General features: G+C 41.4%; 1 protein-coding gene across 2 annotated transcripts in view; it reads left to right on the top strand.

The window, feature by feature from the left end:
* Window positions 1-11118, top strand: part of Prps2 (phosphoribosyl pyrophosphate synthetase 2) — a 38646-nt gene extending 27528 nt beyond the window's left edge. For both annotated transcript variants that reach the window (XM_057760071.1, XM_057760072.1), the window contains exons 5-7: window positions 4949-5122; window positions 6293-6452; window positions 8453-11118. In XM_057760071.1, the coding sequence (XP_057616054.1) occupies window positions 4949-5122; window positions 6293-6452; window positions 8453-8545 (427 nt within the window). In that variant the 3' untranslated portion in view covers window positions 8546-11118. The remainder of the gene's footprint in view (window positions 1-4948; window positions 5123-6292; window positions 6453-8452) is intronic.
* Window positions 11119-12700: the final 1582 nt, after the last annotated feature.

Raw genomic sequence — 12700 nt, forward strand, 5'->3', positions numbered from 1 at the left:
GTCATTAGACAGACACCTTCAGAAGGAAGGATGTCTGCTTGAATGACTAGAGTTTTGATTCCTACTGTGGATTTTTAGAGTTGAGCTTTCAGGTTGTATAGTTTGAACATATCTTCATGCTGCCTTCACTGAGGAAGTACAATCTTAGTGTCTATAGACTCATATCCTGACTTCATGGTGGATGCTGAGAATTTGACTGCTAATCCGACAGCTGTTCCTTTCTATGGAACCTATTTCACCTCTTTTAAATGTCTGATCTTCTGTTCATGAAATTGCTTGGGAACTCTTTCATTGCATTTATTGGTCAAAGTAGCATGTCTTCTAGTCATTCTGGAAAATTCTCAGGCATTGTTCTTTATTTTTTTTAAGTGGTGTGTGTGTGTGTGTGTGTGTGTGTGTGTGTGTGTGTGTGTGTGTGTGTGTGTGTGTGTGTGTGACCAGAGATCAGCCTTGGGTGTCATTCTATAGTAACTATCTGCTTGGTTTTTTTGTTTGTTTTGTTTTGAGATGGGTTTTTTTTCACTCTGACCTGGAGTTCCCAGTTAGTCAGCCTGGCTGACCAGTGAGCGCCAGGGATCCTGCTATCTCTACATCCTCCAGAACTGGAATAAGAAGCACACACGACCACACACAACTTTTAGGCAGATACCAGGGCTTCAACTCGGGTCTCTGTGTATACCTGGCAAGTACTTTACCAGCCACGACATCTCTCTGGTCTCTTTTTTTCTCTTGACAGATTACAGCTACTCCTGCCATATTGTCACTCTGCCATTTGTGACTTTGAGCTCGTGAACTTTCTCTTTCGCTTTTTGTGTTACATTCTGAACTATAACTTCATCTCATCTTTAATCTGCTCTATATTAGATATTTTCATTTTGTTAGCCACTGTGTTTTAAATTTCAATAAAGTTTAAATGTATTATTTTCTATTTCTCAACTTGCTATTTTCTCAAGTATCTTAATTGAACATTCTTCATTACCCTTTTATTATTATCCAGGTATCCATTTTATTTCTTTAAAACATGAAACAATTCCTTTAGCCTCTTTTTCAACTAATTCCAGTGGCTCATTCTTTGGACTTACGTTTCAGTTACAACTGTTTCTGGCTTCCAGTTTGGGTGTCTTGTCATCCTTGGATGTCTTATGTCCACTTCTTTTTTTTCTGAAAAGTTTCTTTGTAATCCCTTGGAGAACTGTCCCAAATTATCACTTTAACTTCAATTCTCTTCTTGAGGGTTTTTGCTACATAATAATGGGAACTGAAATAAGCAACCATCAGGAGAGTGGAAATGTGGTATGTTCTAGTGGAGATAGTGGAATGTTCTAGAAAAAAACTGACCTTCAGCCAGAATGAGAAACAAGGCAGGGTAAATGCCCTTCCCATTGACTGGGGTAGTAGGACAGGATTTCATTGGTTGCTATGCTGGATGGAAAATGTGTATTGCCCCTGTATTACACAGGGGTTTCCCACTAGATTCTTCTTTTACATGGACCTAGGTTTAGTCTCTCAACATCACCACCCCAACAATCTCAGCAGCAAAGCAGAAGCTTAAGATTCTTAGGGGGTCAGACAAGATCTCCTGTGGGAGCATGGGGACCTTGGGAGAGGGTTAAAGGGGAAGGAAGAGGCAGGAAGAGGAACAGAGAAAAATAGAGAGCTCAATAAAAATCAATTAAAAATATTTTTTTAAAGATTCTTAGGGGGCTGGAGAAATGGCTCAGGGGTGAGAAGCGCTTGCCATTCTTACTTTATAGAATACCAGGACTGGATTCACAGTGCCCATGTCAGGCAGCTTAGAACCACCTGCAACTCCAATTCCAGGGCATCCCATTCCAAATTCTGGCACCCATGGGCACCTTTGTGCATGACTGCATGTGTGCACACACACAAACACACACACTGTTTAAAGACTTATATTAAGACTCCTAAGAGAGCTTCAAAGAAAGGCTTCACTCCCTGCAGCTTCTCAGTTCTCACCTGCTTCTACCATCCCTGCTGTTACTGTTTCGTTCCACCATTTCAGTTTCGGGATACATTTGTAAGGACAGTTCCCTCAAACTCCTGCATCATCTGCCTTTGCTGTTCTTTCCATTGGGATAAATAATCAAGATGCCTAACTTTCCCGAGGGCCAAAATGCAGTCTCAAATGTCATGGAGACCTGAGCTTATATGCCCAAGTACCCATGTAGAAGCTGGACATGGCCGCACCTGTCTGTCATCTCAGCCCTTGGAAGCAGAAACCGGCAGATCTTGGAAGGTGTGAGCCAGGCAGCCTAGCCAAACTGGCAAGTTCTAGGTTCAGTGAGAACTCTCTCTCAAAGTGATACAGTAGAAAATGGTCGAATAGGACACTCCATATCCTTGTCTACCTTCTGCGCATGCATGAGCAAATGCACCTACATGCATTCACACACAGACACACACACACACACCCATACACAGCAAAAAGAGGTCTCATTTTCTTTGTTCATATTGGGTTTAAAAGGACCTGTGAAAATATTGGCTGGATAAGTTGTATAGAGTTCTTCTGTATGTTCGAGCAATTCTACTCTCATATTAATATTCAAAAGATTTGAAGAAAGGCACTCAGCTATGTGTATGCCAAAGTGCACAGCAGCGCAATTCAATAGGTTTGGACTTCCCTTTTGGTTTTGTGGCATGTTCTGGAATGAGACAGAGGTTAATAGCTGTGTTTCATTGTGAAAATACATAACGCCATGAAATTATACACTTTAAGTGATTTAAAAGATAAGGTCTATATTCCATGTATTTTACAGTTTTCTGAACTGAAGGCCATGTTGAAAGTTTTCAGACTTGGGACATGGTAACCTGGGTGGAAAACTAACTATGCCTGTTCGTGCTGCCTTCTCAGTCACAGAAAGTGTTTTTTTCCAGACAATTGTCCACTTATTTTGTCCTGGTCTAAGTACATCCTCCTTTCTTGGTTGTCATTTGAGGGTGACATAATGGGTAGCACTATATTAAAAGGATATCTTCCATCCCCCTGCTTCCTAACTTGGGGTCTATTTGTTTTAGTACCTCCATTTTTAACGTGAATTGTCTTGGGACTGATTATTATTTTAAAAGTATAATAGGAGGACCTTTATCACATTGTATTTATGCATTGTTTTAAAAGAAGTTTCATCATCAAAGTGTGTTTTTCACAGAGGAATCCAAAATCCTGTGACCTCACTCACTATCCTGTCTTCCCTTTCTCTTTTGTGTACTCGTGTTCTCCTGAGTTAGCAACAATGAACAGCCACGTTGGATGCCAGAGGAACTAGATTTAGGCAGGCATAGCCACCCTTCTGACATTATAAAATCCATTGTCACATAGAAAGTTTACACCTGAGCATCTTGCAATTGAAGTTTATTTTTAAATCATGTTTTTTATTGTTTGCCAATTCTATACGTGCATATAATGTGTTTTTGATCAATCCTCACTTCCGTCACCTATAATTCCTGCCCTATTTCCTCCACCACATTCCCCTCCCAACTTCATGTGCTCTATTAAAAAAAAAAATATCTCAAACTTAAGAGATGGCTTAGATGTTAAGAACACTGGTTACTGTTCTAGAGGACCCAGGTTCTTTTCCCAGCACCCACATGGTAGTTCACAACCATCTATAACAGTGTAAGGAGATACAGCACCCTCTCCTGGACTCCATAGGCACTGGATGCACATGGTACATCAGGCAAACATCCATACGTATAAAACAAAAATCAATAAGTCCTCTTTTTAAATCTCGGGTTTTGAGCAAGTCCACAATTTTGTGTTGGGCCACATTCATTGTTGTCCTTGGCAGCATGCAGCCTACCAACTTGAGGTTGAGCACAGTTGGACAGGGTCTCATTATATGAAGCCCTTCCTCAGAAGCCTACAAATGGCCTGAATATGCTAACAAAGCCTTCTGTCCCGACTTTGGCTTCAGAAACCAAGCAAATAGTTAAGTGCTAAGTAGCTTGTCTTAATTTTTGCCTGTGAGTTTTAAATGGACTCCCAGCTCCTAACAAATCAAATAGCGGTTTCTTAACCAGCAGTCTTATCCAGGTGCCAGGGTGCCCTGACATTTGTGACAATCAACCACAGAGGCAGACTTCAGCAGCAGCACACTTTCCCACGTGGACTGTGTGGTGTATAGTCTCGACTATGCTTGCTGTCACCAGTGTGGCCTAACTCTTTGCATTATCTTGAGGGTGGCTTGTTGTAATAGGAGCAGTGGGGCTACGTCCCTGGCACCCGGCCGCCTGCATGGCTTTACCTGAAATAATTACACGGAAACTGTATTCTTTTAAACACTGCCTGACCCATTAGCTCCAGCCTCTTATTGGCTAGCTCTTATATATTGATCTAACCCATTTCTAATATTCTGTGTAGCACCATGAGCTGGCTTACCAGGGAAGATCTTAACCTGCGTCTGTCTGGACTGGGAGAATCATGATGACTCACTGACTCGGCTTCTTTCTCCCAACATTCTGTTCTGTTTACTCCACCCACCTAAGGGTTGACCTATCCAATGGGCCTAGGCAGTTTCTTTATTAATTAACCAATGAAAGCAACAGATTAATACAAGACCCACCTCCATCAGTGGCTGTTTGCTGAGTTCCTCAAATATGTTTTAAAAATACAGATTTTATTTTTTCCAGTGCTGGATATGGAACTTGGGGGGCTCACATAGGCTAGTGAACAGTCTATGGCAGGGTTTCTCACTGAGGGCCTGCCTGGAGTTCACAAAATAGGCTAGTATGACTGGCCAACAAGACCCAGGGATCTGCCCGTTGCTGCCTCCCAAAAGCTAGGATCACAAGCATAAATTCTAGGAATTGAACTTGGGTTCTTATTTTTCCAAGGCAAACAATTTACAGTTCAGCTATTTCCCCAGCCTAGGGCCCAGTTATAAATCCCTAGGTGGACTGTGTTGCCATGTTCCTTTGCATCTTTCCACAGGGTTACATCAATTGCGGACAGGCTGAATGTGGAATTTGCTTTGATTCACAAAGAGAGAAAGAAAGCAAATGAAGTGGACCGGATGGTTCTGGTGGGCGATGTGAAGGACCGTGTGGCTATCCTGGTCGACGACATGGCTGACACATGTGGTACCATCTGCCATGCTGCCGATAAGTATGTGGGCTGGTTCAGGAAAGACAAGAAAACATCTCCTTCACAAAAATACATATAAAATTGTATTTTATTTGTGTGTGTGTTTACATGTATGCATGCTTGTATGCACGAGTCGAAGAAGCATGCATGCTATGGTCCAGTCGTGGAGGTCAGAAGACAGTCTTTGTGAGTTAATTCTCCCTTTCCGCTCTGAGTCACAGGGATCGAACTCAGCTTGTCAGGTTTGATGGCAAGTGCATTTACCCATGAGGCATGTAATAGTTGAAACTGAGCCTATTTTTCTTAATTGTTGCTGATGACTTGGCAGTAGAGTTTTAGGCCTCAGGAGACTCTAGGCTCATTTTTATTTTCTCAGTCTTCTTTTCCCCGGTAAGAAAAACAAACACAACCAGCAACAAACATCCATAGGCATTTTCATTCTCTAGGTTGGACTTGCAGGTCATTTTTGTAAAGGATCAGAGAACGTGCTTCCCTAGAAATCAGGTCCAGCAAGACAAAGGTTTTATTTGCTTGTTTGTACCCTTTCTGCTTTTAGCTCAACCTTTGGGCTAGTCTCATTGCTCATGGGGCTTTCCAAAGGCTGTACTTGGCAGAGTGGGAGCCCCCCACTTCTTCACCACAATGACTGTGGAATACAATTTGAGACGCTTGATTATATGTCACATGTATTTTGCACTATTGGTTGAAATCAGTGGTTCTCAGCACAGGACAGTTTTTCCCTAAAGATATCATTGCTTGTCACAATTAAACGCATGGGAATGTTGGTAGTGTATGAATCAGGGGTGCTACTGAACTTTCCCATGATGGACAAGATGGTCGCCATGACAAGAATTCTATAGCTCCAAATGCCAGGGCTGATAATCCTTGATTTAATGGAACTCAGAGCATTTTGCTAACATATACAATTAAAAGATCGTAGTATGGCCAAATAAATACAAATGGATTTTTGTTTCATTTTTATAGGGTAGACTTTTCACTAATAATTTTGAGACAATGTACAGTGTTTTAAGAATATTGGAGTATTTTTGGACACTTAATTCTTTTGAGACAGGACTTTGCTCAGTAGCTCTGGCTTGTTTTTAACTCACAAGTCTTCCTGTCTTGGCCTCCCTAGTGTTAGGGTTACAGGGATGCAATGCCACTAGGAACTTTTTGTCTTCTGTTTTGCAGGTTGCTCTCAGCTGGTGCCACCAAAGTTTATGCTATCCTTACCCATGGAATCTTCTCTGGGCCAGCTATTTCCAGAATAAATAATGCTGCCTTTGAAGCTGTTGTTGTCACCAACACAATCCCACAAGAAGACAAAATGAAACACTGCTCCAAGATTCAGGTACTGTCTACCCTCCAGGCAGAACTATGCAGCAAGGCACCTGTTTCAGACCCTTAAAATAGTAGCCAGCTTTCTGTTTGCTAAGACAGAGGCTAAGAGAGACTGAAGCTTCTCGTCACAGTGGGCTAGCCAGTCATATTAGATCCCTGAGAAAGGCCAGGATCAAGAGGTCAATGGTCACTACTTGGAAATAGCAAAGAAAAAGAAAGGAAGGAAGGAAATGGAAGAGATAAAAAGAGACTGGGGCTGCAATGCAGTTGGTAGAGTGCTTACATAGCATGCCTGAGTCTGGGGGTTCCAGCCCCAGCACCCAAAACAGTAGTCGTGGTGACACTTACCTGTAATCCCTGTGCTCGAGAAGGTAGGTGCAAGAAGATCAAATACTCATGGTCATCTTCAAATTCAAAGCCATCCTAAAAGGGATGAGACAGTATCTCAAACTAGGATTTTAACCGGAAACGGGAAACAATCTATGTATGGTATTTGGAAGGTAAAAGCAGGAGTACTGCGAGGAGACTAGCCCAAACTGCTCGTAATCTTGTCTCACAATCCAACAAAAAAGTAGCAAATAGCACCCATGAGATGGCTCAGTAGGTAGAAGGAGAGAAACAGAAAGAGTAGCAAACGAAGAGAATCACAATATAAAACAGGAAGAGCAATGAGGAAGTAGCTTGATGTAGCACTTGCCTGGCCTGCCCAACCCTGAACAACAAAGTTAAACATAGAATGATTTTGTAGCATGAGCCATTTCTACATATATAGTCCACTGAAAATGGGGTGGGGGAGGCAGCAGGCTATACTAAGCATATTTGGGGACCTACTTTTTCAGGTCCCTCCTGACTATATATATGCCCAAGGAGATAAGTTTGAAAATTGTCAGAGTAGTGGTCCCTTATGTTTTTATGTATGATTAGTGTAGTGTAGTAACTGCGGCCCAAAGGCCAAATCTAGCCCACCTCTGTATTTTAAATAAAGTTTTATTGACACATACTCATGTTTCATTCCTGTGTTGCCTATGACTGCCTTTGCACCACAATGCAGAATTGAGTGTTTGATACAGAGATAATCCCAAACTTTTAACCTTCTAATATTTTTCAGGAAAAGTAGTTTGCTGACCCCCAAGTTAAAATGATCATGGTTGTGCTTTTATCATGACAGACACTCAATGTTTTTTTAGCAATTCTTGGGGTCAGTGAGATGGCTCAGTAGGTAAGCACTTACTGCACAAATCTGGAGATCTGAGCTCTCTCTGGGACCCACTCAAAGGTAGAAGGAGAAAATCTGACTCCACAAAGTTGTCTTATGACCTCCACATGCATGCCATGGCACATGTGTGCTGATCCCCCCCCCACACACACACACTCACACATTCTCTGTCTCTCTCCCTTACACACACACACACACACACACACACACACACTGATAATAATAACAACAGCAACAGATGAAAGAGTTTTAAAAATCATATTGGGCTGGCATTCCAAATTGAAGTGTAGTCAAGTAGAAAGATAGGTTGTGTAAGATTTGCTTTATAATATTTTATGAAAAACATTGCCATGTTTTAAAAATTGGTACTTGGATTATAGTAAAGACTTAAGAAATAAAATGAAAGTTGCAACTTTAAAAAATTATAGCCACTATCTTTTCTAACTAGGGAAAAACCTCTGCCAATGAAGAAAGAAAACTAGTTTGTGAATAACCAGTGTCCCAAGAAGGGACCGTCTGTAGTTAACAGCAGCCCTGAGTATCAATACTGAAAATCTTCCCAGGAACTGAGAGTAGTCACCTCTGCTGGCTGTGATGTCTTTAAAGCTAAACTCTACAAACAACTGAAGATTTTCAGTGTGGACACTCCCAAAGAAATGGCCAGAGGAGGTTTAACCAAAACATACCACATGGGTGCTGGAGAAAACATTCTTAGGCTTTCTGCCTTTTCAGCTTTTAAAGAAATCGAACTCACTCTTACCTTTTGTGTTTTGTGTTTTCTCCTTGCTATTCAGGTGATTGATATTTCAATGATCCTGGCCGAGGCCATTCGAAGAACCCACAATGGGGAATCTGTGTCCTACTTGTTCAGCCACGTACCACTGTAGTCCCATGGGATACGGAAGGTGGAGCAAGCCTCCTCCGGCATCTCACTGTCTTTGTCTGCCTGCTGTTTTAGCATTAGGATTCAGCAATTCTAGGATGATCACTGGCAAAAAAGCATCCGATCTATGTACACTCTAAGATTCCTTGTCTCCCTTTCTAATGTTCAAGACTACTGCTTTTCTGTTTTGTGGGGGCAGGGGAAGGTGGTGGTTATTTGATTTTTAAGTGAACCATTGTCGATGAGAACTAGTCTTTTCCCTCATTCTTTTTTAGTACATTGAGGCAGCGACTTTTAAGCCTAAAATCATACTGTGGAAATTTGTCGTATATATATTTTCAGGTTGCCAAAGGTGACTTCAAATGAAAGCCTTCTGTGTAAATAGATCCTGATAATGCCTGTGGACATTAGGGTAAAATCCTAAATACCCTTTCCTTTGGAGTGAACCTCAGAAAATTTATACTGTCGTGCATTTTGAATACTTTTTTGCTTTTTAGGAAAAACTGATAGCTGGGTTTATTTTATTATTGCCCTTAATTGGGATTGGATTTTATTGAGCCTAAGATGGTCACTGACATATTGACTTTTCTTAGTAAACATTAAATGTATTGAAGACAATATAAGGCTCTATCACTTTTAATTTCCACTTTGAGCATATGTCACAGCTGTCAACTTACCTGAAACTCCCAAAATTATGATGAGGATATAGTCAGTGAGTTCGTGGTCACATCGATTTGCACCTTTGTTTATCCCAGAGGAATTATTCTTTATGATGCACCTCATGTCTGTCTATCATTTTATTCCCAGACTTCATCATTTTAGCGCTAGCCTATACTTTGCATTTTTCATGATAATTTCTTGGCATAGTTATCTACCAAAAGAAAAACTTCTGGAAATCCCCTCACATTTTTTAGACTGATTATTATTTTTGTTTTTCACATACATAAAACAGGGAAGTTTTAAGAGTGCCACCAAATGTATTTATTCAAGCACTGTTTAGTGAGCTTGGATTAAATGTTCTTTGGCATTTGTAAGCAGAAGTACTAAATCTCCAAAGCTGTTAAAATGTAGAGATAGGAGAGGCCTGAAAAACAAGGGATACAAGAGTAAATAGTTGTTCCATTAGGAGCATCTTCAAAAACTGGTCCAAATAGCATCGTGAAGGAGAATTTCACTGAGGGTGGCGTTCTTGACAAAATTCTCTTTTAGCGATGTGTAGAGGCTCATACCTATAATCGCAGCACTCAGAAAACTGAAGCAGGAAGATTAACACAAGTTTGAGGCCAGCCTCGGCTGCATAGTGAGTGCCAGCTCAACCTGGGCTAGACTTGAACCCATGTGTTATGAAATAAAAACAAACAAAAAGTCAGTCCCCTGTAGCATCATTTAAAGTGGCAAAGGTCACCCATTGACTGACTGATTATATGTATATTGGCAGACAACCTACCAAATTTCCCTGCCCCCAAAGAAGATAATTTGCTTGAGTACCTAAAGATTCAGAATGCTAAACAATCTCTCCCCCTTGGTAAATCTTAAAACTGGTAGATAAATTTCTAGCCCTAAATTTTTAGGGTAGAAAAATCCTACCCATCTGAGTAACACACTTGGCCAGCACTCTAGAATATCAAACTCCAGGGCAGCAAAAGTCAAATAAATGTTAAAAGTATCGTTTATGTTAATACGGAGACTGGCATTTTGACAATACCTTATTTGTAACTGTTTAGAAGAAAGTGGTCCCATCACCTGGGATACTCAGCTCTGTGACACATACTGTCTGTAAAGTCTTGGCTAGCCATGTGTGAAAGTCCTTTTTGACACTATGCAATTGTTAGTTTTGATAAGTATGTGATGTCTGTATTTCGTGGGGGGTTATGCTTGTGCTGAATTAAGACATTCCAGTGCACATCCACATGGAGACAGCTTGATGTATGTGTGCACATGTCTCAAAGCGTTGGCTTGACAAAAGTCAATTGGTCATCATTTTATCTAAGATATTCAAAGCTTAAGGATGTGTATAGGACATCTTACAATAATGATTGTCAGACTTAAATCCCCTATAGACAAACCTGCGTGGCTGACCTCGGAAATGAGAATGAATGTTTTCTGGCTTTATTTGGCCCCAAGTTAGTGTATCCAGAGAACCACTGAATACACTGAGAAGCTGATTAGACTGGACTGAGCCTTATACAATGGAGACAGAGACAGTTTCAGTTGGGCCAAAGTGACAAAGGCTGTTTCCTGAGCAGTCTAAACCCAGGACGCTCCTGATTCTTGCTGTTTGTGGGTAAGGAAACGTAAGGGGAAAATCACCAACAGATCAGCTTCGTCTGGCTCTATGAAAAGGGCCAAAAGGGGGAGCCAGAAAAACAGTAATATACCAAAGTTGTTTAGCCTCCAGCTAAAATTTTCCTACTCACCTGGTAGATGTTCATAGGCTAACTTTCCTTCGTGAGCTACAATGCCGACGACTAAGTTCAGGAATATATTCTTTGCAGTGCTTCCCCTGGTTTTAGAGACTAGAGAATCTTGAGATCCTGTGACGTTTACTAAGACATTTCAATAAAATCCTGCTGACTACTTGGTTTCATAGTTTGTATCATTATTTTGGAATCATTTGCTTTTTGAGGAAGTGACCTGTTGAAGTCACTGAAAATGTTTGTTACCATGTTACTAAGACCCGGTTTGCAAGACTAAAGGAAAGCCAGAAGTTAATTAAATGTCCTCCTCGCCATTTTGACGCTTCTGCTGCGTGAAGGACTTGTTAGCTATCTTCTTTCATAGTGATCATTCTACATAGTAAATCTCCAATTGAAGACCAAGATTGCTGAGATGGGAGGTGCCACCAAGCAACCAGAGTTCAATCCCTGGGACTCGCATGGGTAGGAGAGAACTGTCCTCCGATCACCACATGCAAACTGTGGCATGCAGATATCCACCCCCACCACACACACACAGACGTATAAATTACTATAGTGTGTTCTGCATCTAAACAGTGAAACTTGTATCCATCTGGATTTGGATCGAGTGGTCCAAACAAGTACAGGCTACATTGGGTATAAGACAGGAAGAAGCAAGACAGTCATGAGTTCAGCCTTAACGGGGGTACAACCTCCTTGCCTGCTATTGTGAAAGGAGTAAGTACATGTTCTTTGCACATGCCTGTCTGAGTCACAGGTAGCACTGGGGCAAGAACAAGTAGATGCATGTGGGAATAGCTCTAAAGTGGGCTACAGAAATAGCACCTAGGGATGACTGCCTCAGCCATGGAGACACTGTTCCACTGGGGCCTAGTAGAAGCTGGTTGTGCCCCAGCCCTCCACCACAGGCCCATCAATAGGAGAGTTGAAAGTGGTGCCCAGTTGAGTTCTGTGACCGAAAGCTAAGCCAGCTGAACTCATTTGCAATTTTAAAAGCATGTTAAAATGGGAAACGAGAATGCCCCGAAATGGAAAGCAGTGGGAAGTGCCCTCATTCGGGAACATGGCAATCTGGAGTCTGGTCCTGACATACTGTAAGCACATTGTGATCTCACAATAAATTCCTGCACTTCTGCGAGAAGTAAATGTCTCTGCAAAACTCATGTAAGAGAAGATGGTTACCATACCAGACCTTTTCTTTTGGGCCACCAACCAGCTCCCAAATCATGACATGAAGACTTATTATTAGTTTTGAATGCTTGGCCTTAGCTCTTATTTTACTGTTTCTTTTTATCTACTTTTGCCTCAGGACTTTTTACTTTTTTACCCCCTATGTATCTCTTACTTTCCTGCGGTCTTCATGTCTGGTTGGTGGCTGCCTGACTTCTGGCCCCAGGCGTGTCCCTTTCTCCCTCTCTTCTCCTTTCTTTTCTTTCTCTGCCTAGATTTATCCTATTCTCTTTGCCCAGCAGCCCCGCCTGTCACTCTCTTGCCTAGCTATTGACCATTAGGCTCTCTATTAGGCCAATTGGGTGCCTTAGGCAGGCAAGGTGAAATAGATGCAACTCATCTTTATATAATTGAGCAAATGCAGCAGAAACAAATGTAACACACCTTTACACAGTTAAAGTACTAGTCCACAGCATAAACAAAAGTAGCATATCTTTGCCTAGTTAAAATAATATTCTACAACAGGTTGCTAGTGCCGCAGCAATTTTATCATTCTACATTTACCTGAAATA

Source organism: Chionomys nivalis, chromosome X, assembly GCF_950005125.1.
Source record: "Chionomys nivalis chromosome X, mChiNiv1.1, whole genome shotgun sequence".
In the NCBI taxonomy this organism is placed as follows: domain Eukaryota; kingdom Metazoa; phylum Chordata; class Mammalia; order Rodentia; family Cricetidae; genus Chionomys; species Chionomys nivalis.